Below are 19,711 nucleotides of genomic sequence, written 5' to 3'. Positions count from 1 at the left end.
GAAAAACTCACATGCATGCACAAAGACATGCACACAACACACACACATATACATACACGCATACACACACACATATACACACATGCAAGATAATACAGTTGGGGGCCCCGGACGGAAGTGCTCAAAGCTAACAGCGCTGAACTGACCCATACACTGAAATGCCTGACCCTGTGAAACCATTGTCTGTAACAAGCATGTGGGTTATACCTATGGACAGAGACAAGACAGAAAAATACATATTAAACTAAAGCACAGGAGCAGCAGCCAGCGAAGAACTGCCCTAATGCTACGTCTGAATGCTAACGCTAAGGCTTAAGGTCATGGGATCATGTTTACTGCTTCTGTTCACTGCTCTGGAGACTGGTTGATGATAATCATATCTCTCAGAGAAAAGTGTTTCTTGGGCAGGGGTCATCATCACCGAGGCCTACAATCATGAGCACTAAAACCTGAACTTGACAGAGCTCCGAGCGTTGGCTGGCTGGCCTCACTGCACCGCTGCCAACGCCGTGTGGTGGTGGAGACATGAGAAGGTGAAGAAGTAGAAGAAGAAGAAGAAGGAGGAGAAAATCTGGCCAATGTGTGTGAAAGAGAGAGAAACAACAATGCAAAGAGAAAACAGTGAAAATGAAAGAAAGGAAGAAAAAAAAAAGCAGAGAGCCACGAGCAAACCAGTCAACAATAATTTACACAACACAGCGAACTGTGTTGTCTGTTGTGACAGGGGCTTCTAGGAGGTGCTTGGCCGAGGTTTGCAATGTGTGATGTGCGTGCATGCATATGTGTGTGTGTGTGTGTGTGTGTGTGTGTGTGTGTGTGTGTGTGTGTGCATGTGTGTGTTGCAGGAGGATGTAAAACCAAAGCCCTGAATGTTCCCTGTGTGAAGAGAGAGGTGCAGTAGTGCTGCAGGGATGCAGGTGGGAGGGAGTTGTGTGTGTGTGTGTGTGGGGGGGGGGGTTACTGAGATGCACCGGGGCATCGCGCTGACCAGTCGAGAGCCATCACTGTTCAGGGAGGTGGGGGGGGGGGGGGGGGGGTATGTGGGGGGGTTGGGGGGGGGGTATGTTGGGCGGTTGCTGTGGGGTGATGAAAGCAGAACGCTGAGCTTGCCCTTTTAACTCCCTTTTATACATGTTAGAAAGAACACACACAATGCAAAATGCTGGCGGCACTGTGGCAGTTATAGCTATTGTGCATGTTATGTGTGTGTCTGTGTGTGTGTGTGTAAATAGTTTACTGTGTGCATGTTTGAGTGTGAGTGTGTGTGTGCACTGTGCACTGTGCATTATACTTCTAGAGTGGTACTGGTTGCTAACATGGTTTTTATTTCAGATAAATCCAGATAATACAGTGATAAATGTGTTTCAGCTCCAGTGTTAAAACAGAAAACATGTTTTCTCTCACTCATCAATGTGTGTATTGAGAATATTACAACCACATCTATTGATCTACATGCCTTAATAATAATTAATACCACAAGACACAGAGGAAATATGTTGGATTTTTCCTGTAAGTTTTAGTGAACTCACCCTTTAACATATACGACAAATGTAACATCGTATAGAAAAGAAGGAAAAAAACAAAACAAATATGAATAAAGGTTTCATGAAGGATTCAAGAAGTATTCTCTCTCACTTGCTGCAACATGCACGTACACACACACACACACACACAATCATTATATCCATTTCAAATTACAAAGCTTATTTCCAAGCGACGGTGTTCTTTCTGTAGAGCCATTACAGAGGTATGAAGGTCCATTTGATTGTGAATAGGAGCCCTCGCACAAGAGACAGATGCTAACAGGCACGGACATGAGAGAGATGCTGGGCTGATTGAGGGCCTCATTGAACCTGCAGCACGGAGCAAGGGCCTCTTTTGCATTTCAAAGCATTCACAAACACAGGATGCAACTGAAAATGGTGGAGACATAAGGGTTGTTTTTCAGCAGGATTTCAATGAGTCTCCATTATATGTATTCTAATGATGTGCAAATGTGAAAGCGACAATAACGAATCTCACAATATTGGCTGCACAATTTACGGACACTGATGACAGGCAGCGAGGGGCCACGAAGGTCACATTCATCTCCACATGTGCAGCATCAGGGAAACAAACTCAGATCAGCCATGTTTCTGTGGTTTTCAAAGTGGGTGGGAGCTATGGGTTGTTTAAAAATGAAGTAAAATGATTATTGTTGCCAGTTGGTGCTACATAAATGGATGCAAAGACGTGATTATTGCACATTTGCTGTTGTATTGATCCGGGGGTTTGCAAAAGGGCCCCCTTCAACCATAACCTAGTGCTGTTTAGGGGCCCTTGGTATGGAAAAGTTTGGGAAATCCTGTTTTAGATTATTTCAATCATGAGCTGGTACAGAAAACAGTAAGAAACAATGAGCTGAAACTCATCAATAGAGCATTACATCTTTCACATTGTAGCTTGATGGCCAACATGGTTTAAAAATCACTCATGTTAATCATTTAGATACGTATAAATACATTTAGCCTATACACATGTCTAGAAAAGAAAACAAATCCTAAAATATTGACATCTTACTTTCATATATTCCTTTTTGTGCTGCTTCCCATGTTTTATCCACTGTATTTTCTATGGATACATTTCAGTCACTCAGTCACATGTTCCGTATTTACTGTAGTTAGTCTACAACATGTCAAATATATCGGTTTTAGAGAAGAAACCTTCTAACAAAACATCAACTTCTTCAGACTCACTAAAAAAAAAAAAACATGTTCCTGCTCAGTGAGCGACTGTCTCTCTGCTTCAATCGGCTTTTCACACAATCACAAGAATAAAAGCAGGTGCGACTAATAAATAAAGTCAAGGTAGCATCAACAACACTGCAGCAGCTCATTAGTTTCATCATTGACACCTGTGCTCTCCTCAGGTGTTTGATGTTTTAACCTGCTCTGACTCGTAAAATTTGTCTTTTCTAGGTTTGAGTCTTGTTTTACCAAAATATTCGCTGATACTTTAGTAGAAAGTAGGATAGTCTCCAACACTATTTTCACTTTGGGGTTTTTCATTATTGTTGTTCATGCATCTTTTTTCTTTCTTTCTTACTTTCTTTTTTTTTTTTTTTTTAACTCTTAGTAATGTAAGTTTAGACTCTAGATACATTTTTTTGTTTATTTTGGTGCTGAAACAATCAAAGAACAATTAGTCTGTCGGTCAATAATGAATAGCGAAGATTCAAATGAATAATAAATTATCAAAACAGCATGATAATCTCTGTTCCTGCTCCTAAAAAGTGAGTTTTTGCTGCTTTTCTCTCTGTTTTCATTGTTTAGTGATTGTTATTGACTGATTTTGTTTGGACAAAACAAGACATTTGAATGCATCATTTCAGGCTCTGGAGAAATTTTACAATCATCATCATCATCATCATCATCATAATCATACTTTCCTGACATTTTACACAGTAAATTTCTATTCTGTATTTCATAGAAAATGTTGATTAACTGATAAATAGAGAGAGAAAAAAGACAAATAGCAATAATAAGAGTTGCAGTTGCAGTATTAGTTGGAGCCCCACACTTTTCTACACACATTGGGGACAAATGTGTGTTCAGTCTTTTGCTCAACGTCAGTTTGATATGACACTGTAACAGGGGGAGTCAGGGATTAAATCATGCAACTGGTTTGCTATATATGCTCTACATCTGAATCAAATTTAAATTATTTCAACTTCATCATGACACCCTTTAAATCTCTGACCGATAATAATCATACAATGTGAAGACAAACTACAGGCCTCTGTGAACTCACTGGAATTATCTGCTTTTCTATATTATTTGTCATAAAATATGATCGATGAATTTTAGCTGATAATAAAATAGTCGAATATGTCATGTATTTATTGAAAAGCACCTGTAGTCTTAATAACTGGTTGAACCTTTTTGGGCTTCAATAACCTCAAACCAACACGTCCAGTCGCGTCTGATCAGATCAGCATGATGATCCACTGGCCTGATGTCTTTGTGTTGACATGCAGAGCTGTTTCTCCATTAGTCATGGTGCTGCGTGTTCCTCCCACATACTATAACCTTAGTTTTATCAGTCCACACAAAGCTCTCCCAGTGTTGCTGTGCAGGGTCAAACTGCTCTTTGGCAAACACAGTAATTCCTCTGTGACGTGCAGCCATGGTCACTGTGCTGCATGAACTGTGTTCACTCTCAACCAGCTTCACTGATTCTTTTAAGCCATTACTAGATATTTCCTGTTTATCTCACTGAACATTCCGCGTTGGGTCTTTGGCGTTTGGGTCTCTGCCGGGTGAAGTTGACTGTACAGTGTTTGAAGCCTCCATTAATACACAGCGAATGAATACTGAACCTCTCTGGGATGACATTGTGACCCTTTACAGCTTCATGCAAATCAAACATTTCTGTCTTCAGACATCTGAGGCATGTTTCACATCAGTGGATGATTGCCAACCTAACCCTGATAGTCTTCTTGCCAACAATGAGTACCCGGAAATGTTGAGTACCCCAAAGTTTTATGTTAGAAATAGATAGTATGGGTCCCCAGTATTCAGAAACTGCTGGATGCTAACTTATATATATTGGGCAATTAGCATAATTGCCTATATGGGCAATATTTCAACAAAATTGACTTGGCTGATCTGGGCAATATTGGAGTGGTTTTAGGGGTTATTGATGATGCTGAATCAATTTCTGACATTTTCAAAATTCAAAATGGCTGTCTAAACCGGAAGTGACCAGATTTTAACTGCCAGTGGGCCGATTTTGATGGATTTTAAGCCAAATCTTAAGTTTTAGAGGATGCTGGTTGGACATATAACTCATGTATTTGAAGTAATAGATAGTATGGGTCCCCAGCATTCAGAAACTGCCGGATGCTAACTTGTATATAGTGAACAATAAGCATAATTGACATAATTAGCATACATTAGCATAATTGCTATGGGCAATATTTCAACAACTGCTTGGCTGATCTGGGCAATATTAGTGTGGTTTTAGGGGTTATTGATGATGCTGAATCCATTTCTGACATTTTCAAAATTCAAAATGGCTGTCTAAACCGGAAGTGACCAGATTTTGAAATCCATCAAAATCGGCCCACTGGCGGTTAAAACAAAGATATTCAATAAATGGAAAGATACTCCATGAGCGGCTGCTCCAATGATATGAAATGGTATACACTTCCTGTCTCTCTAAATGGGCGTGGCCAACCGTCACCCCACCTCGTCTGTGAACGTGTGTGTGTGGATTTATACAATTTGTAGGTAGATGAAAGTGAGATATTTATATTTTCTTATGATAACATTAAATATTTACACTACTAACAGTAATATTTAGCATGCCAAAAATAATTTAAATCATTTTCACGGGAGTTCGCGGCCATTTGTTTGACGTTGCCTAGGAGATCTGTGCCAAATCTCGCGAGAGTGTGTCGTAGAGACAGAGACAGGTCTGGAACAAAGTGGATTTTCTCCGGATCTCTCCGTCTGAAAATTACCATTTTGGTGTCAAACTGTTCAGAAGAGATGTGGCTTGTGAAAAATGAGTCCAAAATTTGCTTCAGTGACCGTGGGGAGAAAGGCCCGACCATAATTGGTGTTCACATTAAATTGTCCCATAGGAATCAATACACTCCAAGCTGCCTCTGGTCTCTCTAAAGGGGCGTGGCCGTGCAGAAGCCCACGTGACATGCATACAGGAAGCTGACTCGTCATGAAAGGTCTTGGTTTATAAACCGTCTTTGGTTAAAATCTGGTCACTTCCGGTTTAGACAGCCATTTTGAATTTTGAAAATGTCAGAAATGGATTCAGCATCATCAATAACCCTAGCCTGACAAGCCAGACTATATCACAAATGTCTAGTCTGGGAACGACCGGTAGACCTCGACTCAATCCAGGGGGCGGGATGAAGGCTGTCTTTCAAACTGCCTCTGCAGAGTCTGCACGCAATAGGGTAGCGCTACGACCAATCAGAGCAAAGAGCAGGATGACGTTAGCCTGACAAGCCAATTAAAATGTATGTCGCCATCGCGTTAAGCCCGCCCAACGACTCTCTAAACAGATAGAGCGCTGTGATTGGTGAACACAATCGGTGTTTGAGACTCAAAAAGTTCCTATGGCTCGTTGCTAGACCCACCTACGGAGCAAATATTTTTGCTGCCGCTAGGGTGCAGCTAGATTTCTAGGCTACAATAACCCCTAAAACCACTCCAATATTGCCCAGATCAGCCAAGTCAATTTTGTTGAAATATTGCCCATATAGGCAATTATGCTAATTTATGCTAATTATATGTTATGCTAATTGCCCAATATATATAAGTTAGCATCCGGCAGTTTTTTTTTTAAAGTATATTTTTCGGCTTTTTGCCTTTATTTGATAGTGATGACAGTAGAGATAGACAGGAAATGGGGAGGCAGAGAGAGAGGGGGAATGACACGCAGGAAAGGTCTGCCCGACGCGGGATTCAAACCGGGGACGCCTGCGGCGAGGACTGTAGCCTCTACATGGGGCGGCCGCTCTACCCACTGCGCCACGCACCACCCCGTGCATCCGGCAGTTTCTGAATACTGGGGACCCATACTATATATTTCTAACATAAAACTTTGGGGTACTCAATATTTCCGGGTTCACAATGGGGCCCTATGGGCTGGCAAGTAGACTATGACCCTAACCACTACACTGTGAATGTTTGAAGGATCTTTTTAACATGGACATGAACATTATAGTGGTTATTAGACAAAATATATCTGTTCATCAATATATGAATGAACATATTTTAGGACAAATTCAAACATAAATGCACATAATTCCAAGTGGGCTCATTTATTCTTTCTAGCCATTGTATGATAATTTCAATCATCGGCAGCCATTGTGCCTATATTATTATTATTATCATATACCCCGATTCTTTGGTCCCCACCACCAAGCCAAGCCTGATCTACATGACGGTGACATGAACTCTTCACTATGCATCTTCATAAAAATCATAATAACGTTTGCAGAATGAATGTGTTTCTTCGTGTCCTTTAGTTGTTCTCCTGTTTGTTGGCCTGTTTGGCTCTCATGGCGTTCTGCGTGACCGTGGACAGCGACGATCCCGTCATACTGGCCGTCTCCACGATCTCGATGTCCTTACAGGTCAGACACGCCACCAGTTTCTGGCGAGAGGCGCTGCGAGCAAAGAAGAACTCGTGAGACACTCCTCCCAGTACGGCACCGAGCACCGGTCCGATCCAGTACACCTGCAGGAGAGAGCAACAGAAAAAAAGTATAATGACACAGAGGTGTGGATAGAGAGATGCTGTCAGTTTATAAGTGTCATAGCTTGGTTACTATAGTTAATGTTTGTTTGTTTTTTACCAACAAAACCAACAATTAAATGATCTGACCTGAACCCATCAGTGTCGCCTATGTGGCCCAAACCTGATATACCTTAATTCCCTTTATGTCTATAGACTCCACTGTTAAAACACATGAATAGAGCATGTTGTTAAAGGGATAGTTCAACATTTTGGCAATCCAAGCTGCTCAGAGCTACGCTACGGAGGCTAATGGGATTTTTTCGGTTTCCCTCATCAAACTCATCATTTTTGCATGTAGTTGTATGGGCAGAAATATGTGCCACCATCATTCATATTTGAATTTGAATTGCTGAACTTGAATAATTGAATTGAAAATTTGAATTTGAATCACATAATTTGAAATTGTATTGTTTAATTTGAATCGTTGCATTGAAAAACTGTATCTGAATAGTATAATTTGAAATTGAAATCCAATGAAATTTAATCCTCACTTCCTTCATCCTTCAAGTACCCGGATGTCTGAATCTGAAATTGAATCTGAATTTTGAAAACTGAATTTGAATTGTGAGAGAGTTGGATTTTCAGTGAGGATCAAATTTCATTGGATTTCAATTTCAAATTATACTATTCAGATACAATGCAATGATTCAAATTAAACAATACAATTTCAAATTATGTGATTCAAATTCAAATTTTCAATTCAATTATTCGAGTTTAGCAATTCAAATTCAAATATAAATGATTCAAATTCAATTTCTGGTGGCACAAGTTTCTGCCCATATAGTTGCCTCTGAAACAACTCTGTGTGGTAACGTTCTGTTATTATCTCATAGCGTGGTGAATGTGCAGGTCACAACTTGTCCACCAGAGCATTTTGGAGTTGTTGGATTGTGTATTTGATGAGTTTGATGAGGGAAACCAAAAAAATCCCATTAGCCTCCGTAGCGTAGCTCTGAGCAGCTCGCGGCTCTGCTCCGCCGTTCTAAAAACAGCTTGCACCGACAATTAAAGGCAACGAACCTACTGCTATGACTATAGGGATTATGGCAATGGGCCAATTTGCCAAAATGTTGAACTATCCCTTTAAGGCTCATTAGGTTTTTGTTGACAACAACTGGACACTTGGACTAGCTGGATGTTGTTACTATGGGGACAGGTTTTGGCTATTTCTCTCACCCAGTGGTTTTCCCAGAAGCCGGTGATGATGGCGGGACCCAGAGCTCGAGCAGGATTCATACTCGCACCGGAGAAACGGCCCTGACACAAAAACAACACATTGAAATGTGTCAGGTGATGCTTCTGTTGACCTGTGAACATTATCAGTGCATGAGTTGACTAAATGTGCTGTTAACTATTCACTTTACTCACTGAACTAGCTCCTTTTTTTGAGACATTGTTAGTTAAATTCTTCCCAGCATGCATTGGATGTTAGTTAAACATAATCCAGATGGTCAGAAACTGTTAAAGTGTGTGAGGAGATTTATGATGCATGTTTGTTCCAGCTCTTTTTATACATATAGCTATAGAGATCACAGTCTTCTCTCCGATCAAAACAATGCAAACCACAATGAAGAGAAGTGTCACATCAAAGAAAATCTCAGCCCATACTAAAATCCTTGAGTCAAAGGAATCAGAGAAAAAAAAGAGATAAATACAAGAGGAAACATTTGAAATAAGTAGCCTAATTACTGCAAATCAACGACTCATCAAACCCTTTCTGGCAGAAAATAACAACTTGAACTTATTAGTCTACTTGCCAACAATGAGTACCCGGAAATGTTGAGTACCCCAAAGTTTTATGTTAGAAATAGATAGTATGGGTCCCCAGTATTCAGAAACTGCCGGATGCTAACTTATATATATTGGGCAATTATCATAATTGACATCATTAGCATAAATTAGCATAATTGCCTATATGGGCAATATTTCAACAAAATTGACTTGGCTGATCTGGGCAATATTGGAGTGGTTTTAGGGGTTACTGATGATGCTGAATCCATTTCTGACATTTTCAAAATTCAAAATGGCTGTCTAAACCGGAAGTGACCTGATTTTGAAACCCATCAAAATCGGCCCACTGGCGGTTAATATCTGGTCACTTCCGGTTTAGACAGCCATTTTGAATTTTGTCAGAAATGGATTCAGCATCATCAATAACCCCTAAAACCACTCCAATATTGCCCAGATCAGCCAAGTCAATTTTGTTGAAATATTGCCCATATAGGCAATTATGCTAATTTATGCTAATTATGTCTGTTATGCTAATTGCCCAATATGTATAAGTTAGCATCCGGCAGTTTCTGAATACTGGGGACCCATACTATCTATTTCTAACATAAAACTTTGGGGTACTCAACATTTCCGGGTTCACAATGGGGCCCTATGGGCTAGCAAGTAGACTATATAGGAAATTTCATCTTTACCCCTATCATCACTCCAGCAGTGTGAGCTACTCCGATGGCTATGTTTCCTGGCTCGGTGCTCTCCCTCCGCCTCTGGTCCTCCACTGAAAACACAGTGAACACCATCTGGAAGGTGCACAACACCTCTATGCCCAACGCCTGGGCAGCGTTCAGCTCTAAGGGCACCTGAGGGAAGGAGAGGAGGGTGAGGAAAGTGCATTAAAAAAGAAAGGATAGAAGATAGAAGATACTATGTAGGAATGATCAGTAATTTCTCTCATCAAACTTTATAATATCCTGAGAACCGACCCTGTTGATGAAGTGTTCTGCGGTGGTTTTCAGCGGCAGCGCCAGGTAGAGGGCCCCGGCTCCTAGAGAAGCCCCCAGACACTGTGCAGCAATGTAGACGAAGGCCCTGAGGACGTCCAGCCTCCGAGTGGCCAACAGAGACAGAGTCACCGCTGGGTTCACCTGATCACACAGGTACAGGTACAGTCAGGGCCGGCCCTAGGATTTTGGTGGCCCCCTAAACAAGATTTTTTGTTTGTGGCCCTGCACTCTAAGCGCAAACACCAAATCACTGGTTAAAACTGAATACAGACGTGTTTATGCCCTCTGAGGTTTGAGGCCATTTTCTCGACTTTTACATATTTTCTTAAATTTATCTTTTTAAGATAAATAGAAGTGTTTTATGTCTAAATATTAGAACCTCCGCTGTAAGCACACTGAGGCCAATTTGCCCTAGAACACTGTATAAAGAAATAATTTAGGCCAAATGCTGGAAATTTGAGGTCTGCTTTTTGAAAAATTTCAAATCCCTTGTGAAAACAAACCTTCAGTCATGAGAATGAACTGTTTTTGGTGCTTGACATAGGATATGAATACAGTAGCTAATATATAGCCTAAGTGTAGAAAACAAGTCTAAAATGAAATTTTGTAAGATTGCTTTTGAGCACAAATGTTGTCGTTCTGCCATTCTATCTTCACCAAATGTCTCAAATGTGAGATAAAAGAAGCTGAATATTGACTTCAAATTACATATAAAGCTCATAGCTGCACGTGCAGACCTCAGGATGTTTGAATGACTTGATGAACCCCGGTACCTTTCTGATCATGTGGCCCCCCACCTAACGGCTGTGGCCCTAAACAACAACATAGAGTGTTTATGCCAGGGGCCGGCCCTGGGTACAGTCAGGTACTGTTCTCAATTATAAAGTCCATGTAGTTGTTTTCTATTCAAATAGTAGCCTACAGTTTAGGCCATATTACATCTACACCACTCGACATTTCAAAAACATGATGAAGATGAACTTGAGTTCATCTTTTGCCTCCAACAATTTATTTGAGCTTTGTGACTTCTTAAGTTTGGGCACTCACTTAGTTTCCTGTTTTATTTTGTAAAGACTTTCCTTGTGGGTCATGTGGATATTTTTTACTTCCTGTCTTCCTCTCCTGTCCCGTTTCCCTCCTTGTGGATCGCGGTCTGTCCTGCGCCCCTTGTATGTTTCACCTATGTACATAAACCCCTCATCTTTCTCAGTTTTTCTGTTTCTCCTTTGTGTCACTGCTCCTGTTCTCTCTGTATTTTGATTTTCTGTTTGTTTTATTTGTTTCGGTTTAAATCTGTTGTATCTTGTTTGCTCGTATTTTAGATTTTATGTTCTCTAAGTACTAAGTTTACTAAGTTTATTTCTATTTTCACCCCTGTGTTTGGACTGATGTCATGTCTAAAAAAAAAAAAAAAGGTAAACATTAGAAAAAAGAACAAAAATTTGCAAAAGAATTTTATTCTACTGTCTATGAATCATCTCACAACCTTTTTCAGATTCATTTAGTGACTCTGGACCTGTCACCTGACCCTACAGTTTGAGAACCATGCACATAACTGATCTACAATACTTTATTAACAGTATATTAAACAATGTATCAATGACAAGCTGATTTTTTAAATTTTTGATACTCTAAGTACATTTAGTTGATGAAAACCCCTATCACATCCTTTTAATGCAGGACTTTCACATCTAATGTAGTACGTTAACTCTATGGCAGGGGTGTCAAACTCATTTTAGAATCAGGGGCCACATTCACTGCAATTTGATCTCAAGTGGGCCAGACCGGTAAAATAAGAGCAAAATAACCTATAAGTAATGAGAACACTTATTGTTTCTCTTTATTTTAGTGCAAATAAGTACATTATTAAGATGTTTACATTAAATGAACTGTCCTTTTACAAAACATGTTATGAACAACCTGAAATTTCACAAGAAAAACACATGCAATTTCAACAATATTATGCCTCTTCTGTCTTTAATGTAATTTTCACATATGGCAAATTCATCCTGCAGGCCGGATTGGACCCTCTGGTGGGCCAGTTTTGGCCCACGGGCCGCATGTTTGACATCCCTGCTCTATGGTATCGGTTCTTCTCCTTACATAAAGCCTCTGAGCACTTCTGAGCCTCCATCACTGACACCTGTTGTGTTACCACCACCAAAAAACAAAACAAAAACAACATTCCCACCAGTTCACATCGTAAAAATTGTGACTATATGAGACATTCACCTGTGCTCCACTTATTTCTCCAAAACAGTGGCACAGCGCAACAATCACCACACCCACTGCCACAGCTGGGTACAGGGGTCCCCGAGGGGCCTCGCCAGGGCCTGGCACGGAGGCGCCCAGCACGGCGCTCACTAACACCAGGGTGCCGAGCAGCTCTGCCAGCATGGCTCGCCAGAACTGCCGACTCCGTAGCTAATCGGAAAAAAAAAAAGAAAAAGAGGGGGCATAAACAAAGATGGCCTATATTTAGTCCACGAAGCACTTTCAAAGGTGAGGGGAAATAAAAACATAAAAACTGAAGAACCTGTGAGTTTTTTTATGATTGAAAATGTAAAATGGAAGTGATACTTCATGCATTTCTTATTGTCACAGAGGCTTAAAAAGACTGAATATCATGTGCTGATGATTAAGTTGTTATATCTTTTTCTCTACATTGGTTTCAGAAACTTTAAAAAAAAACTTCAAGGATATGAAGCAGGTGGTCTTTAAAACAATTTAAAAATAAAAAAACATGGACATCATTGCATATGAACACAAACAAGTCAGTTTCATATCACTAACATGTAATCCAGTGCTTCAGTTCATTCTGCTCCATGTTTTTCCTCATCACAAATGCATTGATTAACCCCCAAATGACCTAATAATAATGATACCTAATAGATAATTAAATGCTGTAACAGTTCAGATTGTCTTGAAATGGAGAAAGTGACGCTGATAATGGTAATTCACTCCCTTTTTGTTTCACATGTCTAGACTAAACTGAAATCATGAGGGATATAAACAGAAGTACAACAAGATTAAGATGCTTACCTCACGCCACGTCATTTTAAAACTAAGTGAGTGTGTTATCCTCAGGTGTTTGTTTGTTCTTGTCTTTTTCTCTGCAGCTCCGTCCGTCCGTCCGTCCGTCCGTCTGTCCTTCTGCCTTGTGTGTAGCCGTGTGTCGGGGTCTGAGGGCTTCAGGGTGTCTGCTACATCCCTCATTAACTTGAAGAGCCTTTGATGAGAGCAGCCTCCTCCCCCTCGGTCTCTCTCCCTCCTCACCCTCTCCTTACCCCACACCTCAGGCCCCATCAGGTCTTTCCTCTGTACAAACTTAACACCCAAGACAAACGGCCCCGAGGAATCCCTCTCCACCACAGTAGCTACGTGTAAAAACCACGATCTTGGGCCATTTAATAAATGATGTCTTCACAAAAATCAAAAAGGAGCTTTTCCCTTAACCTCCAAACTGAAGTGATTGTGGCCACTTCACAGCAAACTGCAACAATACACAAGCTGGTTGAAAGACAAAATAATAATACAACCACTTGTGGAATATGATTGAAATAATTTGATCACAAGTATACAGTACGAGCACATGGGACATTTAGAGTTTAAGTAACAAAACCAGTCAGAGGCAATCGGCAAATGCTTCAAATGTTATGTGTCAATTATGTTTCTGATGGAGCTCAGAGGAGGCTGAGTCATCTTTTCAAAGACAAAAAAGACAATCAGGCAGCTCAGCCATCATTTCTATGTCTACAGTTTTCATTGCATTCATTTCTCTGTCTCTTTATTGAGGGGAAGCACATTAGAAATTTTTTATTTTTTACATAATCATTTATATAATACAGTTAGCACATTACGTATATCCCCCTAACCACCTCAATAAAGAACATAAAAACTGAATCAAATCCTCTCTGACAGGATCAACAGTTGGTGATTGTCAAGTGGAGACAGAAGCTTATACACACAATAATTAACAATAAGTCAGATAACAGATATAACCCCAGAAATATAGGTCAACAAAAACATGAAAAATGTGAATTTCTAAGGTGCAGCTACACAGTTTTGTAGAATAAAATACAACAGATTTGCCACAAAATCCACATTTATGTAGATTATGATGTTGATATTTGTTGTAAACACTTAAATGAGTTACACTGTTAATATCAATATGGGTGCTGTGGTTTAATTTCCTTCTGTCCTGTCTTATCCTGCAGCTGTAACTGCTCACTATTTATCCAAACATGTACAAATCCACCTCTGAAAGTAGTCCCTATATTAAATGCACAACTGACTTCTTTTTGAGCAACATTTTCTACTTCTGTTGTTTATTCTGATATTTTCCTGACATGTGGTAAGAATAAATACACATGCACTATATATAGAAGTATAACATTAACACAACATAATGATGTTTGTCCCTTCGTATAATGGGCTGAACTGCTTTTGAGCACCTGGCACCCATCACTGCAGATCAGCCTGATTCTCACGTCATTCAGAGGAGAGAGGGACGACCGGAGCAACAACAACAACAGATCATATCATCCATCACCTGACTTGAAACTATCCACTGTGTCACAGAGTGTATTTCAACATGAATTAAACATGAGATTAACACGAATCTTCCCTCCCCCGTCTAACTGCCTCATCTCCTGGAGGTAAATTAGGTTTTTTAAAAAAAAAAAAAAAAGGTGCAGAGGGATCAATGGGCTTTGTGTGTTAAAAAACACTCTCATAACTGCACTGTTATGTAGACGTTCTGCCCAAAAGAGAGAATACGATGTCCTCCCACCCTCCATGAACTACTTGTGAGGTACCGCTCTCATCACCATGGGGACAAACTCTTTGATGATGCTGTTGCCATAGAGCCTATTGTGATGCTGCATCTGTGCAAGCTTTTCATTTTCACTCTTTGATATCGAACGAGCACACACCTTGTGAAGACGTTTGGCAAACGGACACAGGATTCCTCTGATTGAAAATGGACGCAATAAAATAAGTTGTAGCTGCCTTGCATCATCTCAGTGTTGTTGTTGTTGTTTTTATTTTTTTATTTTTTATTTTTTTACTTCAATGTGCACATTTGAGCAGCAGAATGGATGCTGCTGACGTGATGCTCGCAGTGAAATGGAGATGTTTAGAGCTCGGGCTGACTCTCCTGGGCATCGGGGGCCCTCAATCTGGCAGACCAAGTCCAGAATGAACTGGTTGGTTGGACTGGGGGGCTTGGAGGGGTTGGGGGCCGTGTTGGTGTGCCCCATTATACCATGGATTACCCCCTCCTCTCCACGGCAACTGTGTAACTGTTATCCCCCCTTTTGTGGGGCTAAGCCCAACTGTGTGGAGTGGGACGGGCGGGGGGCACGGTGGAACCCGCTGGCGTGGGGAGTTTTCAGCCCCCTCCACCCAGAGTGCTGACACCGACTATTTCACACACACACATGCACATATACACATATACACACACTCACACAAAGTGCCAGCTAAGGGGTTTTAAGGGAGCGACAGAGGGCACAGAGAGAGATGCACCGAGAGACACGGTGCACACATTTTATTGTTTTAAATCCACACTATATCCACTTTTTTTTTTTTTTTTTTTTTTTTTGATGCATGTAGATTCAAGTGTGGAATATTAGTGTGTGTTTGTGTTGTACTTGAGTGTGCACCACTATAGAGCAGCTGGGAGTGATGGCAGGACGTTCCCAGCAGCATGTGTCTCAGACAGGACTCTCCAGGGAGCTGCAGAGCCCTCTGACAAACCCTTCACCATGATTTTACGTCACGGCTTCAAACTCTTTTTTTTTTTACTTGAATCGCAACATTTTGTAGCACCCTGAGGAGGAGGAGTGAGGGGGAAACCGGCTGCATGCAAAATGTGTGACACTTTCACGAAAACGTTTCCAGCTGCCAATAAAACAGGCCATCATTGTAAATAAGAACTTGTTCTTAATTGATTCTGCCTGGTTAAATAAAGGTTAAATAAAAAAAATAATAAAAAAAAACAATGGTGTTTTCTGCAGTGTCACTTTATTATCAGGTGTGCTGTCCAATTAAACAAAAAGCACACTGTAAACACATCATCTGACTCTTACGCTATTATAGATATTGTGTGTTTCACATCAGTAAATTCATCTGAAATCAACTATTTAATGTGATCAGATAAAATAGTGAGGTACAAGGTCATTAAGTGCAGATATGTGGTGACCTGTGGCATCAATTAGTCTTTAGGAAAAACTCATCGATTCCTGAACATGAGGAAAAACATAGAGTGCCTTAGTTTACTGAGCATGAAAGTTTATCTTAGATAGATTGATAAGCTTTATTGTCTGTCACGAGTGACAGAAATCCTTCTTTGACAGGCTCCTATAAAAACACTAAAAAAAAACAAAAAACAAATATTAACCTTTAAAAAAAAAGATAGAAAAAAATCTTAACAGTGGAAAGCTGGTAAGTGGAGTGTTTAAGAGAAAACTGTCTTAACACTGAATATTTTTTACCTTTTACTAACTGAAGTTAATATTGTGCCTCACTGATTAACAAATAAACCAGAACACCAGTGTTTTACTGACTGATGAGATAAAGCTGAACCTGTGTCCCTACACTGGAGATGGCCAAGCTGCACACAGTTACCTCATCAGAACGAACACTGAACATATTCTCCACTTTGAGATTATTAATCAACATTGAATATAACTCACTTATGATTGTTTTAGTAGATTGAGCACTTACACATTTTATCCATTTAAACAAGTTAGGCAAGGCAAGGCAAGGCAAGGCAATTTTATTTGTATAGCCCGTTTTTACAAACAGTTTGTCTCAAAGGGCTTCACATAGCATCATAACAACATCCTCTGCCCTTAGACCCTCACATCCACTGAGGAAAAACTCCATGGAAAACCCTTTTAACAAAGAAAAATCTGAGAAACCTCAGGGTGAGCAACAGAGGAGGGATCCCTCACCCAGGACAGACAGACAGACGTGCAATAGATGTTGTTACAGACAAGAAAACTGTTTACAACAGAGAATGTGAGAAACATGGAAAAGTTAATCCTGAGTGGTGTGAAACTTTTGTCTTTATGTAAGCTGCTCTGAATTGTATTTGAGCTGTTGTGTCCTGTTGAAGAATGAGAGGAAGTCAAGCATTAACCCCGTGGTACGAAGGGTTAACACATGGAGGGAGAGAGGAGCCAGGACATATAGAAAGATTTATGTACCTGTTTATGCTTTCACTTTAGGTAGTAGTAAAGTTTAGTCTCATGTTTTTAACTAACCTATATTGTGTCTTATATTTTTGACTAACCCATTGAGTTTAAAGACAACTGAAACTTGTAAGCAAGCCCTATAGATTTGTGTTGAGCTTAATTCATAATGCAATAAGGCTGAGGGCACACAGAGCCACAGTGAAAGGAAAACATCTCCAAGGCCGAAGTGAGGTGAGGATGAGAGGCCTGCTGAATGAAGCATTATGAAGAAGAGTTTTTAACGATCTGATTTACGGCCTTGGACTCTCAGTCGTTGACCAATAAGATTAATTACACTCACATATAAGTATTAAATATCAATGTAACGCTTTTGTCTGGAGCAGATGACAGAGAATTCTCGCTTTATTTCGATTTTTATTTGTCACTTACCTTACTATAACCATTCATTACTACACTAATGTTCATGTTCATTGCTCACAAGGCAGCAGTACCATACAGTATATGTCAAAGTGTGAATTATTTAAAACCTTGTCTGTGCAAATTCTCATTTGTCCAGGTCAAAAGGCATCATCTTTGAAGTCGTTTCGAACCAAGTGGCTTCATTGGTTCGTGTGTAGACTCTCATGGGTGGCGCCTTCACAGGGATTGGGCCAATAACATCAAACCTCACAGAGCTTAAATACCTGAGTCATCCACCATTTTTTTCAGACTAGGCAGTTTAGTCGGTTGGATAAGGGGCGAAACATCTTCAAAGACAAAAAAAACTAAGTCCAGTTGACATGATTCACTACTGTACTGTACTGTAATCATTTGAAATAAAGCTTTGAGATCTCATTCATATCCATATTTGGTGCAGCAACTGAGGGCGTTATTACTGACTACATTGTCTCATTTTTTTCTCAGAGTCCATTGAGGAGGCTTCAAAATGGCACGTTATGACCAAACATCCGTCAAAGATCAGAAGCTGCTTCATTCACTTCTATATAGAGAAAAACTACACATCACCACACAAGAAGCTGGAAACTTCTTCTGAAAAGCAGGTGATATTTGACAACTTGGCCTCTAAAAAAAAATATGAAAGAACTGATTTAACAGGGTTCCCACTCTTTTCTTGAAATCATTTTCCAGGACTTTTTCAGCTGCTACAGTCTGACAGTCATGTTACCCCTCATGAGTCAGATTTAAAGAGGAACTATGCAGGATTATGCCTTTTCAGACTTACATACCGTAGTTCCTCTTTAAAAATGTGCAGTCTATTGCTCTAAATTATCTATGAAATAATCTCTTACATGCTTATGAATCATTATTATATTAAACCATCGCCCACTAACAGCTCTCTGCAGTCCAGTACAGAAAAGACTCATCAACTCAAAGTCTCTAGTTTTCCCACTAGGCATTTTTTTGGAAAAGAAATCCTTAGCAGGGTCCGAAAAAGTTAAACAGAGCTCTGGTAGCTGATGCCACAATGTCATTGACCTCTTTTCATAGGTTTAAATATTCTGTGTCTTCTTATTTTGAGTTAAATTGCACATGCTTCAGATGATTTATATCTTTTTTTTAATTTTATTTTTACACTGTAATTTTTAATTTGAATATTATGTTATTATTTTACATTTCTCGTAGTTTATTTAGGCTATTGCTATGGCCATTTGCGGCCATCGAGAGGTTGTGTCCATTTTTGTACTCATTTCTTTTATGTCTGTGTTGATGTCTGTTGTCTTTGTTGTTGTATGTTTGTAGATTGTTGATTGTGTCTTGTCTCTTTTTGGTTTGTAATGTGTATTAGGACCCCCTCGAAAACGAGAGGATTCCTCTCAAGGGGTTTATCCTATTAAATAAATTTCTGAATGAATAAATAATTTTCCAGGACAACTCAAACTTTTCCAGGACATTTTACTTTTCTTCTCATTTTCCATGAGGTTTTCCAGGATGGGTGGGAACAATGTTTAAAGGTGTACAGAAAAGAAAATTGAATTTGAGCCCACTCTGGGTCATAAAATTAGTGTAATAACTCATCTTTCAGACGATGTAGGCCAAACTTTGTGCAAAATTCTATTTTTGAGTAAATCCGGGATGAAAGTGTGTTTTTTTTTTTGTATTGGATAATGCAGGTGCACGGATTATACGTCAGCCTGTACACGATTCACCAGCCACTGATATTGGATCCGTCATCCGTCATTCAAACGTCTGAGATAACACACACACACACACACGGAGCTCGGTCTCGCCCCAAGCTTTGAATATCCCGCCCGCTCGATAACGATCAATCAAATTCGTTTTCCTCACTCGGGTAAACTCGTGTTGCAGCTCGTGACAACTCGGCGCGACAAACAGGACAAACGGCCATTTCTGTACACCTTTAAATATTATTGATATAGTTGCCAATGACGTTCAGATGAGTTAATCATTGTAGTTCTATCCATATGCATTCTGATTAATACAATGACTGTATTTTTTATTTAAAAAAAA

At 39.9% G+C, this 19,711-nt stretch overlaps 1 protein-coding gene across 1 annotated transcript; it reads right to left on the bottom strand.

Annotated features, from left to right (window-relative positions):
* Nucleotides 1-7,032: 7,032 nt before the first annotated feature.
* LOC146984930 (aquaporin-4) lies at nt 7,033-13,097 on the bottom strand. The gene is made up of 6 exons (XM_085783139.1): nt 13,083-13,097; nt 12,273-12,464; nt 10,020-10,181; nt 9,732-9,896; nt 8,485-8,565; nt 7,033-7,248 (listed from the first exon to the last, which is right to left on the bottom strand). Exons 1-6 carry the CDS (start codon nt 13,095-13,097, stop codon nt 7,033-7,035), a joined length of 831 nt encoding a protein of 276 aa, XP_085639265.1.
* Between the last annotated feature and the right edge of the window lie 6,614 nt (nt 13,098-19,711).

The sequence above is a fragment of the Trachurus japonicus genome, chromosome 7 (genome assembly GCF_045865225.1).
Source record: "Trachurus japonicus isolate A0001 chromosome 7, Traja_1.0".
Taxonomy (NCBI): domain Eukaryota; kingdom Metazoa; phylum Chordata; class Actinopteri; order Carangiformes; family Carangidae; genus Trachurus; species Trachurus japonicus.
This window is presented reverse-complemented; position numbering and strand designations above follow the sequence as displayed.

Excerpts from the sequence above, each read along its gene's own strand:
- LOC146984930 (XM_085783139.1), bottom strand. Across the intron at positions 10,182-12,272 it reads GAGAAATAAGTGGAGCACAG|GTGAACCCAGCGGTGACTCT; the intron begins GTGAATGTCTCA and ends CTGTGTGATCAG. Across the intron at positions 9,897-10,019 it reads CAGAACACTTCATCAACAGG|GTGCCCTTAGAGCTGAACGC; the intron begins GTCGGTTCTCAG and ends TCCTTCCCTCAG.